The sequence below is a fragment of the Camelina sativa genome, chromosome 17 (genome assembly GCF_000633955.1).
Source record: "Camelina sativa cultivar DH55 chromosome 17, Cs, whole genome shotgun sequence".
Classification (NCBI taxonomy): Eukaryota; Viridiplantae; Streptophyta; class Magnoliopsida; order Brassicales; family Brassicaceae; genus Camelina; species Camelina sativa.
This window is the reverse complement of record NC_025701.1, coordinates 32941761-32961779: the sequence shown is the minus strand read 5'-3', so window position 1 is coordinate 32961779 and position 20019 is coordinate 32941761. Positions and strand designations below refer to the sequence as shown.

General features: G+C 29.7%; 3 protein-coding genes across 3 annotated transcripts; 2 read left to right on the top strand and 1 right to left on the bottom strand.

Moving 5' to 3' along the window:
• On the top strand, positions 10983-11411 carry LOC109130141 (circumsporozoite protein-like; the record flags this gene model as incomplete). The annotated part of the gene is made up of 1 exon (XM_019239345.1): positions 10983-11411. A coding segment is annotated over exon 1 (258 nt), but the record flags the coding sequence as incomplete, so codon positions are not given.
• Positions 13610-14084, top strand: LOC104758712 (short stature homeobox protein 2-like). The gene has a single exon (XM_010481632.1). It carries the CDS (start codon positions 13707-13709, stop codon positions 14016-14018), a length of 312 nt encoding a protein of 103 aa, XP_010479934.1. The 5' UTR covers positions 13610-13706; the 3' UTR covers positions 14019-14084.
• LOC104760019 (cold and drought-regulated protein CORA-like) lies at positions 16342-16680 on the bottom strand. The gene has a single exon (XM_010482872.1). It carries the CDS (start codon positions 16678-16680, stop codon positions 16342-16344), a length of 339 nt encoding a protein of 112 aa, XP_010481174.1.

Here is a 20019-nt window from a genome sequence, read left to right as displayed (position 1 = left end):
GTGGTCCCTTCGCAGGTGGAGGGGGTTGCGGCGGCGGCGGTGGCGGGTGTGGTGGAGGTGGTGGCGGTTGTGGTGGAGGTGGTTAGAAATTAGGGTTCTGTAATAATTATGATTTCTTGTGNATTGCCATTATAAATTTAAAATCTTTTGTTAATACTAGGCCATCGCGATGGGTCTTCTCTTATGCTATTACATGTGCCGCAAGGAGGAGGAGCCGACGTCATCTCCTCGGGGAGATGATGTAAAGAAAGGTGAAACGGCGGGAACAAAAGATGGAGGTCTTGTTGTCATGTCGTCTTCGGGAAAAAGTAAGACCAAAGGGTGTTGTTGCGGCGGAGGAAATGGTCGTGGTCCCTTCGCAGGTGGAGGGGGTTGCGGCGGCGGCGGTGGCGGTGGTGGTGGAGGTGGTGGCGGTTGTGGTGGAGGTGGTTAGAAATTAGGGTTATGTAATAATTATGATTTCTTGTGTGTGTGATTTTGGGCATGTAAGATACAGAAATGATCACTATGTGTGATTTTGGGCATAACAAAAAATAAAAATAAGATTACTATGTAAATTTTAATTCTTGCCTAGAAAAAGGAGTATATATGAATATCTATATTTATTTGTCAATGTGCTAAAAAGGTAAAATAAATAAATTAATGTACATATATATATATATATATACACTAAATAAAGTCTTATATCGATGATATTGGAAATTTAAGTGATAACTTATATAAACTTGAATTCCAATCATATATAATGAGTTTCAAATTAATTAAGGCCATGAATGGTAGGGAGTTTTTAAATGGTTTATAGATTATGGTTTTTTGTTTTTAGTTTTTGGTTTTGATTTTTGAATTTTTAGTTTTTGCAATAAAAGAAAAATGAGAATTGTCGCAAGTGTTTTTAAAAAATCTCTAATAATGTGGATTTTGGTTTCTATTAATAAAAACCTAAAAAATATTTTTTAGGGAATTCATTAGACTAAAATCTTGATTGAAGAAAAAATAGGTTTTTCAAAAACAAAATCCAAAAACTATTGTAGAATTTACTACCATCGCCTAAATTATGTTTGATATATTAAAATTTAGATAAATAATAAATAGGAGAATTTTTGGTTTAAGGAATAAAGGAAGATATACGTTCTCATCAAGTATGAGAAAATTCACTTGAATGAGTTTATTTTAGGTTTTTAAAAGTTTATCGCTTCTCACTTTCTTGTAAGACTCACAACGGTTTAACAATATATAAGAATTTTTTTTGTTTAGATGATCTAATCTTATTATATATGATAATTGTTTTATAATTATCTTTTTATATATCATCTACTTTATAAAATTCAACTAAAATTAATTATAAATACAATTCTTAACACATACTAAAAATATTTAATTGATCAAAAGTACTATGTCAGATGACCAAAAACGAATTGTTATATATAACTATATACAAGTAAATTTTAAATATCATATGAAGTACCTAGAAATCTACAAAACTTCAATTTTTTGACATGGCATGTGATAAGTAATAATAACCAATTATTCCACTGTTACAGACTTTTCAAATTATGATTGTTATGATCAAAAAACTCTCATTATCTCTAGAGCAAAAAAAAAAAAAAAAAAAAAAAANAAAACCAATCTCACTATGTAATGCATCTCGTCCATTTCTTGGACCTCCAATAATGCATATATTTGTATGTTATCCGGATATAGACTCTAACTTTAAATCTATGGTTTAGTAGGTCTCTAAAACTATTTTCCGGAACTGGACTTAATCATCTGCGACACTAAATGCTCGTTAATCTCATATCTCATGCATCCTACTTTTTTTCTCTTATCAGATCGAAAATTGTCATAATAATTTTTTGGTTAACTTCACAAAATTACAAACCATGCAATTACTACACTGTTTCCAATTGATATCTTCAATATTTTCCGTTATTTCTTTAAAATAAAAATATATGGCCTGCAGTGTTTTAGCTAAACATAGAAGACGATAATACACACATTAGATACTATAGCATGGTCCGTTTAATTTATACAAATTCTGCAACTTGGTTGTCCACCACAACTTCCGTACTTAGAAAGGCCATTTAATCTTAACCATTTTCTTTCTTTAATTATATCAATTGGTTAGTCTTCTTAATGGTTTGCTAAAAAGGACCATGTCAAAAGAGGAAACAAAGACTTTTAATTACAAGCAATTTGGTTAATCAAAAGTCTCAATCAGTTCGGCTGGCGAAACCATTTGAGCGTCGTTTGTTCCTAGTAACCGGAGCTTTTTTTTGTTTATTTTTTTTCAATTGTGAAAACATAACAATACCCGGTTCAGTTCAACCAAGCAGGTTAGGTAATTATCATCTTGTAAGTTGATTCCATTATTCTTATTTTTGAAAAAAAAATTAGAAGAGAAACTTTTGTAAGAAACAAATTGAAAGTCCCTTGGCTCATTCCGGTAAGTTTATCTACATACATAAAACTATATTAAAGTGAACAGAGACAGCAATGAAGAAAATGTCATTTTCTCATATATATGCGTATCACCACAGTTTCACATTTACCTTTGCTAATATAATAACGATGGTGATGTGTCGTATCTTGTGTTGTTTCATCACCTGCGGCAAGAAAAAGCCTTCGTCGTCGTCTCCGCTGCAAGCGGTCGAAACGGTAAAGAAGCCTCCGCCGCAAGTGATCGTAAAGGAAAAGAAAAAGCCGCTGTCACCAGACACACCACCGCGAGTTAAAAGGCCTCGACGCCGTCGCGACACCTATAATGACGTCGTCATTTTCGCAGGTTGTGGTGGTGGTGGGTGTTAAGGCGGCTGTTTCAAAGATGAAAATTTTCCGTTGTTACGTTATCACAACTAATACGCGTAATGTGTATGATTTCTTCAACGTACGTAACGTGTGATATATATGTGCTTATTTGTGTCGTGAATTTAAGGTGTGATTCTGAAAATTCAATTTGAATGTATCATGTATTTATCACTAGAAGTCATCCCGTGCGGATTTAACTTATATTGTTGTTCAATTTTAGTAGTTTGGAGATTATTAGTTTTAATTTGTTTACTCAGCAATGATGATTTTAAAAATATATTGATCATATTAATTTTTTTTGGTTCATTTGTTTGATGTTACATGAGTTTTCCTTTTATATATAGTATTAGACTATTTCAACACATGGAGAAACTTTTGATTTCATAGTAAAGTGTTTATGGTTTTTTCTTCTTTTAAATTTTCAATACATATTAGAGCATGTGCATTGGTAAGAGACCCATTGAGTTTCTCATCATATAATATTATTGTTTTAATATAGAGAAATTTAGGAACTTCTTTCTAATATGAGAATTTGTTAGAAATACCAGTTTTGAGATACTCTTTTTCCAAATATACTTTTTTGAACATTTTCATTTTGACCTCTTTTACACAGAGTATAATTTTAAGAATTTTTTTTAGGTCTGGTTCTTTATTTTACATTTAGGATATAGTTTTGATTGAGTAGGGTTTAGTATTTGGAGTTTAGAATTTAGAATATAGTCATTTTATATAGAGAAAATGGGTATTTTTGAAAAATAACAACATGAAAGAGTATTATTGAAAAGTGACATAGGAAAATGGTTTTTTGAAAATGTGCTATTTGATACTAAGATTCCTAAAAAGATATGATACTAATATACAATTAGCATATACTACTCAAAACTATAGAAGTCAAATTAATTATATATAGTACAGAAAAATGCAACTCATATCGTACCATGAGATAAAAAGACATCACAAGCTTAACAAAATGGTTTTTTAAGCATATGATAGTAACATACAATTTTCCTTTTTTTATAATAGTTTACAATACATTTTTTCTTAAAGATAAAGACTAATAAGAAACTAAATTTATAATGGAGAGACTCATATGCATCGTCCAATACAAAGAAGTTTTAGCCTGCTTTACCACATGAATGCCCAAAAAAAAAAAAAAAATAAAGATTCTAGAATATAAGAAAGGAACAAAACGTAACATGTTCAACATATTAAATCATGATAGTTCATTTTTTCACGATGTAGTAATATTAACATAACCAACAAATACGACAACCTGAAGTAAAAATAAAACATGGTTCAAGGCCCGACCCATAGGCCAAGCAAGTGAAGCCAAGGATTAGGGCATCATTTTTTCTAGTGCATATTTTAGGCCAAAATTTTTAGGTCTTTTATCTAGGATAAAACAAATTATAAGTTCAGTTATTATTAGATTTTTTTTATAAGTTCGAAAAAGATTAGAAGTTCAAGTTTTGTATAAGAGAACAGTATATTATTAATGTATATATATCCAACTTAAAAGAAAATTTTAATTTAGTTTTGAGACAAAAATTTAATTTAATTTAATTTAATTTAGTTTTAATTTAATTTAGTTTTTATATGTTATCCAAGTTTTGAGATTTAAAGTAAAATTTAATTTAGGAAAAACAAATTTGAAACTCTGATAAAAAACTTTCCATATTCGAAAAGTTTGAAAACAATAATGAGTTATTAGGCAATATGATATTTATTTTCGTATAAATGTTTAAATGAACATAAAAACATTGAAAAGACAAAAAAAAATTTGAGCAAGCAAAACAAAACGAACTACAATATGGAAATAATGAAAATAATTTTTATTAGAATAAAAGTGTGTGAAATTTAATATATTTTTTATTTTATATATATTGTCTCTATTTCTAATCATTTTAATATAAATAGGATGATTAACAATAAATTAAATTTTGAAATTATTGTTTTCTGTTATATCATAGGGTGATAAAGCAATTATGTTTTGATATCATTATGTTTTTTTTAGTACATATAATTTAAACACAATCAAAATGTTACTTATAAATTTCTATTAAATACAAATTTGAGTTGTGTCTTTAATAAAATGTATATATGATTATTGAATGTAGTGTGAGTTTTTTATATATTAGAAAATCTTTTATATTAAATTAGTTTATCATAAATTAATTTGGTTTCAGTGTTTACTTTGAAATGTATGAAACCATTTTATAGTAATAGGAAAATTAGTTACAGCAAAGTTAATTAATTTTTGTATGTTCATTAAATAATTATGATAAATTAATTTATTTATAGTTTGGTTTTTTTCTGGAAAAAAAACTGATAAGTATTATAAGGGAAAAAGTATAATACCTTACTTTGATAGATAAATTAGGTTGTCCTATATATTAATTTTGTTTTCATATCTAAAAGTAATAGTTAACAACAAATAATTTTATAATATAATAGTTGACAACAAATAATTTTATAATATGATAAGTCAATTTTAAAATAATTAATTAAAACGATATCACAAAACATATATCTTATATATACTCTAAGTCTAACTAATTTTTTATAATAATTCATGAAAATAAAAGTGTGTCAAATTTAGTATACATATTTTTTCTTCTATAAATTGTCTCTATTTCTAATCATTTTAAAATAAATAGTATAGTTAACAATAAATTAATTGTGAAAGTATTGTTTTCTATTATTCTTGGGGGAGATAAAACAATTATGTTATGATACCATTTTTTAAGTACATATGTTTTGAAGACAGTCAAACTGTAACTTATAGCATACTATTAAATACAAATTTGAGTTGTGTCTTTAATACATTATATATGATTATTGAATACGATATGATTTATATATATATATTTGAAAATCTTCTATATTCTTAAATTAGTCTATCATAAATTAATTTGGTTTCAGTTTTTACTTTAAAGGTATGAAACCATTTTCTATTTTTATTTGGTTTCAATTTGTTTATATTTTTTAGTTGGGTTGATCAATATTTTTTTTTTAGGTTCTGTTGTGTGTGATTTCATTATGAATATATTAGATGCTAAAACTAAAAAAAAAAAGAAAGAATATATTTTTGTAACAATATTGAAATTCAAAAAGCAAACTATACAACAATTGTCTTTATTTTAACAAAATATACACACCATATAAGATACAAATAAAATAAAGTCAAATTAAAAAATAGAATGTTAAATTTGAAACATGTGTCACAAAAGTAAAGTGCCAAATGTCAGATTGTTAGGCAAAGTTAGAAAAAACCTTCGCTTATTATATAAGATATAAATAAACATGAACATAAGAGGGATCATCTATAGATGATAAAAAGATTGTGTAAATGTGAAACTTCTGGTTTGCGTAAAGTTATTTTTTAATATATAAGATGTATGTTCGACTCATCATCACATAAAGTTTTGCTTTGCATAAAGTTCCACTATCGATATCTTCATGATCTATTTGTGGGATCCCTCAGTGCTCGGGATGTTTCTTCTCATATAACGCGTGGATTCTTGGTCTCAACTCTCAAAGTTGCTCTAAAAAAAGTTTAACTCCATAGCCAGTTTCATAATTCGAAAACTCCTGTCAAAAAAAAAAAATTACCTAAAACATTACATTTACATTAATTGATGAAAACCCTACATTCGTTTACCATATACTCTATGATATTAATACATTTCACGAAAAAAACCTAAAAAACATTAATTTGTGTGAAACGGAACAGGTAATAATAACCAACTATTCCAATTGTTACATAACTATTTCTCTTGAAAATAAATATCGTTCATTATACCTTATTAAATCATATATATGGGGTTCGGACCAATTATTGGTAATGAGTTAAAAGTCTAAGATAAGTTCAAATTTAATTTGATAAACGCATAATAAATCAATCTCGACATGCATGCATCTCGTCTACTTCGCGGCCAGATGTTCACCAGTGGTCGACTTCTTGGACCTTTAGGAAAGGTAATTTGTATTTGTATGTTTTCCGGGTAAATTCTAACTCTACCTTATTTCTTTGATACATACATCGAATTCATTGTATTTCACTCCAAAGGCTTTTTCTGTAACTGAGGGTGAAAATAACTTTGATTCATTCGATGTATGTATCATCCAAAAACTCATCACATATATCCATTGTCACAATATTTCCAACTGATATATATATACTCAAAGGTGTACAATTGTGGTGATATATCGATGCTGTGGGTTGACGACGTTGTGGCGGACGTCGAAAATTAGATTTCTATAGTTATAATGTAATTATCACATCTTTACATTTCGTTTTGCTCAGAAATATACAGATTTGTATGAGTCTCTCTATTGGATTATCTTAAATTCACGAATTTATTTTCATATTCTCTAGTGGATCCATGGACTTTCTGTGTGATATAATATCTAGGAATTCACATATACATATAAATTTATACTTCAGACGTTGACAAAAGAAATTTATTTACATAGACTAGTATATAAATAATCTAGATTTCGTGATACAACAACTTTTTACAATATTCAATATTTCCACTTGCTATCTTCAGTATTTTCCGTTATTACATAACTCTTTCATTCTTTCCGATAAATTATACAGTATAACATTATTACCTAAAGAATAGAGCTATATTAATCTATCTATATCCAGAAGAATAAAACTTGAGAATATATTCATGGTTTTTATATTATTAATTCCCTTTCATAAAATACCTCTCCATATATAACAAATTATTAAATTCATTAATGAGATATTATAGCATGGTCTGTTTTATACAATTTCTGCAACAATTGGGTTGTCCACCACAACTTTTCTTCCGTACTAAGAAAGGCCGAATAGTCTTAATTCTTTCTTAATATCATATGGCTAGCTTGATATTTTTATGTTGGCTAAAAGTACCATGTCAAAGAGAAGATAGATGATTAAAATAACTATATATATATACACTTTAATCACAATCACATTGACTAATCCCAAGTCTCTCAATTAGTCAGATGGCAAAACCATTTTGAGTATCCTACTTTCCTTTGTTCCGCCTAATAACCGGTTTTATCTCTTCATTTGTGGATCACAACGATTACCCGGTTCAACCAAGTAGGAAACTCAGTAGCTTGCACTTTCTCGAAAAATTAAGAAATTGTATTACCAAAAGTCATATAGCTTGTAACTCAGTAGTAAAACATTTACCAAAAAAATCATTGCACTTAAATCGTTTTCATTCATTTATTTATCTTCCTACAAATTGTTGGTAAAGAAACAGAAAGATTACCACATTATAATTACATTTATGTAAAAACAAATTGAAATACTTTCGCAATTTTTTGTATATCTCTAATTATATATTATAATAAGCCATGGCTCATGTCGGCAACTTTATCTACATACATAAATATCTACATCAATATATATAAAAGGTCGCTTTATCATATATACGAATCACTATAGTTTCACATGCATCAAATTCATTTTTGCTATTACGATGGTGATGTTTCGTATCTTGTGTTGTTTCATCAGCTGTACCAAGATAACGCGGTCGTCTCCGCCGCAGGTGGCTGAAACGGAAAATAAAATTCCACCTTCGCCTCTACCACCCCAAAGGATCGAAACGACCAAGAGACAGCCGCCACCGGGAGTAGTTAAAATTGAAAAGTTTACAACGGTCAAAGATGGAGGACTTGTTGTTTCAAGGTCGAGTAAGACCAACATGAAGAGCTCACGTCGTCGCAAACGCTTTGGCAATGACGCCGGCAGTTTCGGCGGTTGCGGCGGTGGGTGTGGAGGCGGTGGCTGTTAATATGATTTAATAATTTTCTTGTCTTGAGCGTATAGTGTAATTTCTTTACTTTGCACACCTTGTGATCTTGAAACTCGTATGTATATATATATATATATATATATATATATATATAATGGATCATATAGGGTGGTGAAACGATTGCTCATATATATATATTTTGTTCAACCAAATACTTCTATTAGCAAAAATCAGACAAAGCTGGAAGCATACTACATTTTTGCTGCTCTGGAAATAAGATAACTAAAACTGGAAAAAGGATAAAGAATAAGAGAAACTATCAGAGAGAAAGCCATGAATATTTGGAATGGTATATCTAGTGTGTGTTGATGCCTGATGGCCTGAACCAAAACACACTACAATCCGATTCTATCTTGAGGTGTGGAAAATTAAGTTCCTGATCGTCTTTGAGCGAGCTACATCTCGACTCATATATAATTTGTCGAATATATTTATTCTGTGTACATGCAAATATAAGCCATTATTAACATATAAGAGAATATCATACTAGAATATTATAGTTAAAATAATCAGTGTTGTTTTTGTCAGCGTGAATTCAAGTTTTTTTTCGTAGACGTTATGGATATAGAATAATATACAAGAATGTTTCGTGTTTTCGGAAGATTTCGATATAGAATTAGATTGACCTTTGCTTGTTGTACTTGTACAGCACGTATAATTGGACACGAATATTAAACTCATATATTAACTGTAATGTGTTGTTTCTCCATGGACTTTCAACAATTCAACCTATCCTATTATATAAACGAAGATCTCTCTATTGACCGTATATATTTACAATTATAAACAAGAGGAAAATTCGCAGTATCTTTCAAGAAACAACTCGGCACTAGCGCTAGGCAGGCTATGTCATATATAAGCTTGTATTTATTTTTTATTTATTTTTGGGTTCAAATGTCTTAAGCTTGTATTATAAACAAATATATGCGTTTTCAACTTGAACGGCAATTTGGGACTATACTATACTATATAATAGATCACTTTTGCATAAATGTTATGTATATATATATATATATTCGGAAATCAGAAAACAAAGAACTACAAAAGTGATATTTTTTTTTTACTTTATTTATAACTCGTGATTGCGATGATTCGATTCTTATGCTGTTTCCTCAGCCGCAGGAAGAAAAAAACGAGTAGGAGGCGTTCCCGCCGCAGTAATGGAGGAGGAGGTTGTTGTGGCGGCGAAGATGGAGGCTGTGGAGGTTGTGGCGGCGGTTGTGGAGGTGGTGGAGATTAATTGAAGACGAATTTATATATAGTTATGAATGGCTTTTTGTGGCGTGCAATGTATTTATGTATGTAGATTTTAATGTGTGATATCTTATGAGGATGGAAATTTAATGTCTACTAGATCAAATTTATGTGTATAGTAGATTTTTGACTTGTATCACAAGTTATCTAATTAATAATTCACTTTCGTTGTTAATTTTAATATCTGCTTTGTTATTGTTCCTGTAATTTTCTGATCTACGGAAATTATTTTGTAGAGATATATATGAAGAAGAACTTAACACATTTGGGGAACAGAGATGAAATTATTAATTAGATCTTCAATTATTATTGTAGATTTCTCGTTTTTGTAACCAGTTTGTTATTAACATCGATTTTTAGCATATAACATTTTTTGTTTTTTTTTTGATAAGTGTCTCACGTACAGCTCCATAACATGTCTTGTGATTTATTTAGATACTGTAAAATCATGTATACGAGTCTTTGGATATTACTATAGTGTTTAGCCCTACCACACTTCTTTTTGTGGTCATCTTTGGTGTTTATGCGTAACATTTATCTCCCTTTCCTTACCCAATCTATATAAGACATCCCTTCGTCGTCGGGCCTGACTTGTGAAAATATGTGACGATCTGATCATAAGCAAATACGACGTTTTTACATCTAAACACAGTTTTGTCTAATACTATTTTGTCGACTTTTTAAAAAAATAGAAATAACTTTCACGCCACTATTTCAAGACTTTCGACGCTAATTAAAGAAAATACATCTAAGTGAAATAAAATAGGATGGCTGGTCGTAGGCCGCGAGGTATAGATCTTACTCGTAGTCGTAGAATTGAAACATCCCTTGTAATTTCTTCTATCTTTTAAAAACTTACTAAAATTAGCTAGGTCTATGTCATAAGCGTGATAGGTTCCGTGGGTTCTTCAACAATAATAATTCCTACGATGTTGAAAAGGACCTATATCGTAAAATAATGAAACTCAAGTCTTTATCTTGACTGTAAATAGGAATCAAGAGGGGAAGTCTCATTTGTCTGCTAGGAGAAGTGAAATTTCTTGTGCAGTTTCATGTATCTTATCAGAATAAAATTAGTTGACCCTCGCAAACATATATTTGTATATATATTTCAAAGTCAAAGGCAATTTGAGGCTATATAAAAAGGTTTTACATATCACATATATTGCATCAGATTTCAGAACCTTCAAAAACAAAAGCAATTAATACATTAGTTGGTTGACCGTTATCAAAAAGCTTATCTCTGTGATTTTGCATTTGCTATACGATCACACGATGTGTCGACTGTTATGTTGTTGTTGCTTCTGCCGCAAGAAGAAGAAGCCGCGAGATGTGAAAAAGGATAAAAAGGGAAAGAAGGATGGAGACCTTGTTGTTTTGAAGCAGACTAAGCCTAAGAAGAAGCGGCGCGATGAAGTAGTAGATATAAAAGTAGACTCATTTTGTTGTTGTGGCGGCGGTGACGGTGGTGGTGGCGGAGACGGCGGAGGTGGAGGCTGTGGTGGTGGCGGTGGATGTGGAGGTGGTGGTGGTGGAGGCGCTTAATATATGATCATATATTTGTTATTTCTTGTGTGTCATGTGTTTATTTGTTTGAAATAAATAAAATCTTTTATTTATATATGTAATGTAAGAATTATTTTAAGGTGAGATATATTGTTAGACTGGAAAGTGAATGTATGTATATATATACATAATATCTGTTTATTTTGATGAAAAATGCTATATAATTTAGTTGAATATATTCAATTAATTATAATTAATAAGAAACAAAAAGCTAACAGATATATAAATCATTGCTTCATAACTAAAATTTTTAAATTAAAAGTATATCATGCTATACTAAATTATGTATTCATTTTTTAAAAATATATCACACTAGAAATTAACTTTTTAAAAAATAATTATTTTTGATTCATCATAAGGTCAGCATTGTTTTTCAAATGAAACAAAAATATCATATTAACTGATATATAATACTTAATTAGTATAGTTAAATACACATAACTACATAAGTTTCTATCACATAATTTTCTAATATCTGCCATCGAATTCGTATGGCATACGGTATGACAAATCAACTTTGTATGTTTCTACACATATAGCGTATGTATTAACGAAGTCTCGCAGTCTCATGACTCACATCACCTATCTTGTTTTATACATCAATTTCCAGATATCTTCTTTTAATTAGAGTTATGTATGGCTTTATATATGATTGAGAGATGAAAACAACGTTTCAAATAATATCTGTGTAGAAAAAGAGTATTCAGTTTGATCTCAATTATGACCAATGAGCTAATTCATACACTATTTTATTTGATATAAGTAACAAATGAGCTAAAAACTATATAGAGATAAAATCAAAATTTTTTTTATCAAATATCTGCTTTAAAAATCTAAAAATAATTATTGTTAAACAAAAGTTAAGTCTTAAAACGACAACTAAATTAAAATGGAAAAAATATATTTTTCAAATCAATTTTTTCCTGAATTCTTGATATATTATCAGATATATAGCTGGTCAGTCCCCAACTTTTTCCTGAATCTTGAATATCTGACATCTCACTTTCATATATTGATTTACAAATAATAAAATCTTTGGATTGCATACATATAAGTATATAACCATACTTGTGAGGTTAATAACTTTGGAGTAGGTATCACCAATATAAAAATTTTGAATATCCAAAATAGTTAGATTGGCCACACACAGAGCCGTGCGTACATGTGACCAAATGAAACATTCGCCTACGGCCAATTTTTTGGAAAAATTATTAAGGTTTATTATGTACTTTTATCTATTATAATAACTAGAAGCTCATTGTTTATATAGAAACATGACATTTTTAGTCTTGGATAATAATATTGTTTATATGGTCTTTTAAACTAAAAACTTAATAAACCTAAAATAAACATAGAGATTAAAATTTATGATAACTAATATATTCACATACTAAGATAAAAATAGTAATGGCATCACTCTTTATGCCAAAAAGGGGGTACAAGTTATTTTTTGGACTTAATATTTTGTTACTATTTTCATTTTTTATATGTAAGATGTTAATTATTATTTTACAAGTTTTTGTTTTATATCGATTGTATTTTCTTTTTAATATCGCCTCCTGCCTCCGTATCTCTAGGCACAGCTCTCTGGCCACACACACATATATTAAACAAAATACAATACCCATTGAAAATAATAGAGTTTCGAATACTTTCCCGCATGTCTGATGTTTCGAATACTCACGCGCTTTCGTATTTGACCAAAAGTATCACTCATACTTTGTAGAATGAAATCTGAAATACTCAACCTATTATGGTGATCTCATGTTACCTTTGACCGTAATATTAATATATACCGGTTCCTAAACCGTTGAACCAGCTATATCCATATTGTTAAATAGCTAAAATAATAGACAACATGAATACATGATACTCCAAACAAAAATAGGGATATATATGTTGCATTTCGTTTTCCCAACATTTTCTCTTTATTCATTTTATATCTTTGAGTTCGAAAAGTATATATCCCTTAATTTCTCTCATAAAATATAAAAAGTATTCATTACAGAAAAAAATGTATAACGGAATTAGCAAAGAAAAAAAGAGAATGAAATACAATAAAAGGAAAAGTCAAAGTTAAATTTTATACTAATTTTAGAAAACTACAATCATAAATAGAATAAATATTCTTCTGTATGATCAGCAGACACATATTCCAAGTTTGTGCAAGCGAGAAACCTCAAAAGCAAGTTTTAATAACTAATTAATTAATATTTTCTTTGTTAAAATAATCAAGAAGAAAATGTAAACTTTGAAGATATAATGGAGCCTTTTGTTAATGTAATTATTACATTATGTGTATGTGTTATTTTCGTGTTGATTGTCATATGCTGCGTCGTCTCGCATAGGAAGAAAGAGCACTTGTCTCAGCCGCGAGATTTGGAAAAGGGTGTAGCGGGAACAAGAGATGGAGGACTTGTTGTTTTCACAGGAAATGATACTACAACAGCTGTCGTAGCTGCAGATGTAACCACCGCGGATTCTGGCGGTAGCGGTGACGGTTCTTGTTGTGGAGGCGGTGATGATGGTGGTGGAGGAGATGGCGGTGGTTGTGGCGGCGGTTGTGGTGATTAATGGGTTTCTTATATTGTGGGATTTGATAATTATGCATGTAAATATAATTTGGAAAAGAATAATAGACCAGTAAACAAAAAAAAAACATAGAGTAGGTTCAATACAATTTCGGTATAATAAAAATTTTAAAAAATCTATAAACTGCTTCTCAATTTGTGTTTAAATAAAAAGCAAAAAAGGTAACGCACACTAATTAAATACCCGATTTCGTTTGGAATACAAATACAACCTACCACAAAGTCAATGCTTAACGAGAATTTCATAAGGGGTCATCATCCTCTCTCTCTAGTCTCTATATATACATCTTGTTGGTTCCTTTATCTGAGAAGTGAAACAAATAAAACTAACAGTTACAGAGTAATTAATTAATATAAAGAAGTCGTTGATCAAATATGAGTCCTGTGGCGATTCTGTTTATAGTGTTTGGGGCATTTCTCTTGTTTTTGTTCATCCTATATGGCTCATTCACTTTCTTTACGACAAAGCTAAGAAGGATGGCAAGGAAAGCATCGCCTGTCTCGGCAGCGGTTACGGTGGCGACTTCGGCGGTTGACTTTATAATCTTACCCGTGGCAACATGCAATTTTATTATCTTTGTTGGAAACTTGGAATGTGCATAACTTTTATCCATACAAGTTCTTTGTTTAAATTTGTTTGTTTTGAAGTATCACGGATCTTTCTATGTACGTACTTACGCAAAAGCGTCTATGCGTGTGCTTGTGTATTAATATGTGTATAATATATAAAAGTTTAAATTATTTTTCTTGTAAAAATTACCAACCGAGTGGTGGTCTAGCTAGTGGTTTTAAGAATGTCAACTCAAGATCCAAGTTTAATTCTACTTGGGAATATTGATTCACACCTTAAACGTGGTATTATCAACGGCTTTTTTTGTAAACCGGAGAAAATTATGGGCCAAAGATTCAGAACCTTAACTGTTTGTCGAAAAAAATAAAACAGAATACACCCGGAAAAATTGATTGAAAATTGAAAGTCTCTTACTAATTAATAATTTACTTAAGAATATTAGTCCAATATATCAGAAATGATTTAGAATATGAGCCAAAGACTGAGAAAAGCAGAATGGTTAAATCACAATTCTCAACTAGCTTGCCATATTTTATAATTTTTTATTAAACCTAAATACCCGTTTACCAATAAAATAAAACCTAAATACCCTTAAACATTATAAAATCATAAATACAAAGTCAACGAGACAACTTCCAAATACGTATATAAAAGAAAATACTACACACAATAAAGAGAAAGATAGATCAAAATCAAGATTTAGAAATCAAGTAAAACAGAAACCAAAATGACTCCTCTGAAGATTGTGGACATAGTGATCGGGGTAATATTCTTGATCGTATTTATCTTATGTCTCTTCTACTATCGTTACAGCAAGAGTCATAAAGACGGCAGGAAAGAAAGCACCAGCGGCGGCTGCTGCTGATGAAGACTTTAAATGTTTCTTTTAAAGATTTATATACTGATATACATTTGTGTTTTTCTGAAATATGTAAGAAAGTTATAATTTGGGTGTGTGTACGTGTGCGGGTGTTGTAGAGATGAGACAAACATATACATGAATCAACATATTTGTTTTGTTTTGTTGTTTTTTTTCTCGACCTGTATAATCCAACAATGCCGGTCGTCGAAATATTTGGTAATTTCATTAGTTAATTAAAAAAAAATCATTCACCAGTCACCAAGTCTTTTGAAAAAGAAACAATTTGACACCTATTATAGTAAAAGTTCTACATTAAATTATTATTCTTATTAAAATTACAGAATATTCTATCAGAGATTTCTAAGTCAAAAGGCATATATATCTCAAACTACTATGTCATTAGAAATTTCGTACATATTTAAGAACAAATAAATATAAGTATATATAAACTTTCAATTAAAGATACTAGCTGATATCTAATTTTAATTGAAACTAATAATTTCTAAATAATCTTAAACATGTTATAAGATCATATTTATTTTTAATGCTAAATAAATAGTAGAAGTTCTTAAATTATTTTCAAGTTATCAGATCATAATATTGTTGTAAGTTTTAAATGGTGAAAATAATTTAAAATTAAATTAGAGAAAATAATTATAAAAATGGCTGGACCAGCTTCAGCATTATCTTTACTTTTTCACAAGATATATATATATATATATATATATATATATATATATATATATATATAATATTCAGTCCAACAAAAATAAAATGAGAAAAGAAAAGATATCATTAAATCCAACAGAAAATATATCCAAACTATAGCAGCATCATCTAACTAGAAAATCTTTAAAATACATGTATACATAACTAACTTCCTCCGCCACATCCTCCACCGCCACCACCGTGATGTCCACCAAAATCACCGCCACCGTGATGTCCACCAAAATCACCGCCACCGTGATGTCCACCAAAACCACCGCCACCGTGATGTCCACCAAAACCACCGCCACCGTGATGGTAACCAGCGTGATGGTGGCGGTGATGATCAGAATCGGAGACAGTAGGAAGAGACGCAGCAGCGGCTGGATAAAACATGTAGCTACCATCACCATTGCTTGTACTTACCGCGCTGGTTCTCTGGTTGTTGAGCTTTTGTGCAGGCCCATTCTTGTTACTCTCCTTCTTCTTCTCCAAAAGACACACCATTACTACAAGTAAAACTAAGAAACCATTACAACCTATTATGAAAATCAAATAAGTTTCCATGATCTCTCTCTCTGCAACAAACCAAATAAAAGTAAAAAAAAAACTGTGAATCGTATAAACTGTGAAACAATCACGTTTTATGTATTAACAAACTAATGCAAACGTATTTATACGTAGTTATTATCTATTAGTATCTATTTATTTATTTTCTATTTAATTTGGATAAGGACTTTGGCCAATTGAGCCTATAGGCGTATTTTAAGGATATCACTGATAATTTGGTACCATATTTTATTTTAAAATTTTAAAAACTTTATTTTTTTTCTTATCCAAACCAGAGGATAAAAATTTACAAAAATATTAGCAAAAAGTAAAGATCTAAAAAAACGAGCAAGCCAGTCAGCCTGTGCAGCTCCTGATCGAAGTAGGCTAAACTCATCCAACAAAACTCAAACTCAACAAAAATTAAATTTTTTTTTTTGAGTTTGAGTTTTGTTGGTTTGTTATTGACTTCACAATTTTGAGTTATACTTTGTGATAACTATTAGACCAAAACTTATTATTCAGAAGACATGAAAAGTTTTTATTGGTAAGGTGTGTTAAGTTGAGCTAATTATACTAAATAAAAGTATAATCTCCTAATGCTGTCCACCTAAGATTTAAAATAACCAATCATGATTTGACATGTCAACTTCCATATCAGCATTAGAATTTTGGCTAAAATTTACTTAATTAAACTCTTTCTTTAATATATGTAATCATAAAAAGAAAAACCATAAATATTTTTGTAAACGTTCCCAATTTTAGAATGCCTAAAATTTACTTAATTAAACTCTTTCTTTAATATATGAATCATAAAAAGAAAAGCCATAAATATTTTTGTAAACGTTCCCAATTTTAGAATGCCTAATTTCCTATGATTATATGTTAATATGGTTCTTAGATTATATAAGTAAATTATAAATAGACATCTAACTAACTAGCATTTTCGAAATTATTAAAAAATTGTACAAAATAAAAAATACCATATATATATATATATATATATATATATATATATAAGATAACATATATTTTCTTACGCAAAAATAAAGGTAATTTTACGAATATTGGTTGTGATAATTGCCCGTCGTATCTTTCAAAATATAAATTTCTTCTTTCATGTGTTGATGGAAATTGTAAAAAATGTAAAACCCCAAAACATGAACGCCTCTTTGTTCTTATAAATACTTAGTGTTTTATTCACAATAAGATTATAACTACCTATCGTTTCTTTTTGGTTCGTGCCAACTTTTTTGTTTAAATATACATACTAATTCGTTAATAGTATTTAATTATAGGTTGTGTGGAAGCACCGTTGTGAAGCGATGCACGAAATTTAGATGTCGTGTCAACCACCGATGTCGAGAAGATTTATCTGCATGAACCAACGGTTTGTTCCAAGAACGAGAAGCAATAATCAAGAAGCTAATAGATGACTAAAACTAAGCCCGAGAGATTTTGGAAGAGTACAAGACGTACGTACGGAGGGACAGAGAAGAGAATGCAAGAGAGCGCTAATTAAAGATGTTGCATCGAGGGAATCTGGGATTGTAAATCTGGAAAAGACGGTAGAGAGACTACATAATGAAGTAGAGATGAAAGGAGAGGAGATAGAGAGCTTGATGGAGAAGATGAGTAACATCAAGGTTAAACTCCGTTGTCTAACCAGAAACTGAAAGTAACAGAACAAGTGTTTACGGAGAAAGAAGGAGAGTTGAAGAGAATATAAGCTAAAAAAATTAGAGAAACAAGCCTTACTCAAAGAGAAGATCTCAGTAACACATATAACGTATCGAAGTATGAGTATGATCAAAGAGATATCAAAGATAGTGAATTCAACAATACTAAACCGATTACAATCCCTGTCTAAAAAATTTAAGGACAAGCAGAAAAGTTATGTGGAAAGGGTGATTGATGCGATGAAGATTCTTTTGATGGCGAAGAAGTGTGTGGTAGAGATGAAGAAGGAGAAGGAAGAGGTGGAGAAGAAGCTTGAAGTTCATGTAAGAGAACAAGAAAGAGGAGAACTGAAGGAGACATTGTTGGGATTATTAGGAGAACAGAAATTAAAGAGAAGCAATAAGACATTTGTGGGCACAGTTGTGTGTATGGATTGAACACCAAAAAGACCGTTGTGAGTATCTTGAAGAGTTTTTCCCAAAATGGTTTTGGCAAAAAGACAAAGACAACCACAACGAGCTTCTAAGTGACTGGTTCTCTTTTCGTAAACGGGGACCGGAAATATTGAGACGTGGAAAATCAAATGTCTTAAAGGCCATGTGTGGAACTCACATATTAATAGCATGAATTATGTGTGTGTATATATATATATATATATATATATATATTAATGCACTATAAAGTACAAAAGACCATCCACAATGTTAAATAAATCAATTTTTAAGCATAACAATTTATCTTCAAAATAGTTGCTGTAGTTTTATGCAACCTGCCTCTCAAATCCAGCAGTGACGTTCTCCACACTTCTAGACCATCTATGTGTAGCATAATTGAATTAAGTGGACTGCTTTGAAATTGAAGTATTATTATGTCATGGAACAATATTGTAGTCTTCTCCTTAATTACTTGAATTGTAGTTGATATATGAAAAGTGCATATTGAATATTGATATATAGTTGTGATGTTTATTTGAATAAATAGAAGTTTATATATTTTATTAATAAATATATATATATATATATATTGATTTATATTATAGTGTCTGAATAATGTGTGTTGAAATAAAATAGTTACCTTAATAATAATTCAGAGACTAAAACTATTATTTTTGTCATGTGTTAAAAGTATATTATTATCAACATCAATATGTAGAAATGATATTTTTATGATTATTTTATCCATATATGATTTTTACTTTTTTTTCTTAGTGAATTTTTTTGTTCTTTCTGAATAAGCATAAATGATACTTAAATATATTAAATAATATTTGTCTTAAAAAGAATAAAAAATAAAGCATTATGGTATTGTTGCATATTATATGACATTATACATACCTATTTAAAAACAATCAATAAAAATATACCCGCGCTAGTTTAATGAAAGATAAAATTTGCTTTTAAAAATATATATAGTTTAATCAATCTCCTAGCTATCATGGAGGAGGATGTAGTTTAATCAATCTCCTAGGTATCCACCATGCAAATACAGTTTCGATTTCGCATGTATAAAAAAGATCAATCAAAATGCTATGTATGTTTCTCTTATATAGTCGATTTCCCAAACTAAAGAAAACTAAAGAAGGCGCACACGGTACAAAAAAAAAAAAAAAAAAAAATA

Coding starts and splice junctions, on each gene's coding strand:
- LOC104758712 (XM_010481632.1), top strand. CDS start 13,707: ATGGAGCCTTTTGTTAATGTAATTATTACATTATGTGTATGTGTTATT.
- LOC104760019 (XM_010482872.1), bottom strand. CDS start 16,680: ATGGTGTGTCTTTTGGAGAAGAAGAAGGAGAGTAACAAGAATGGGCCT.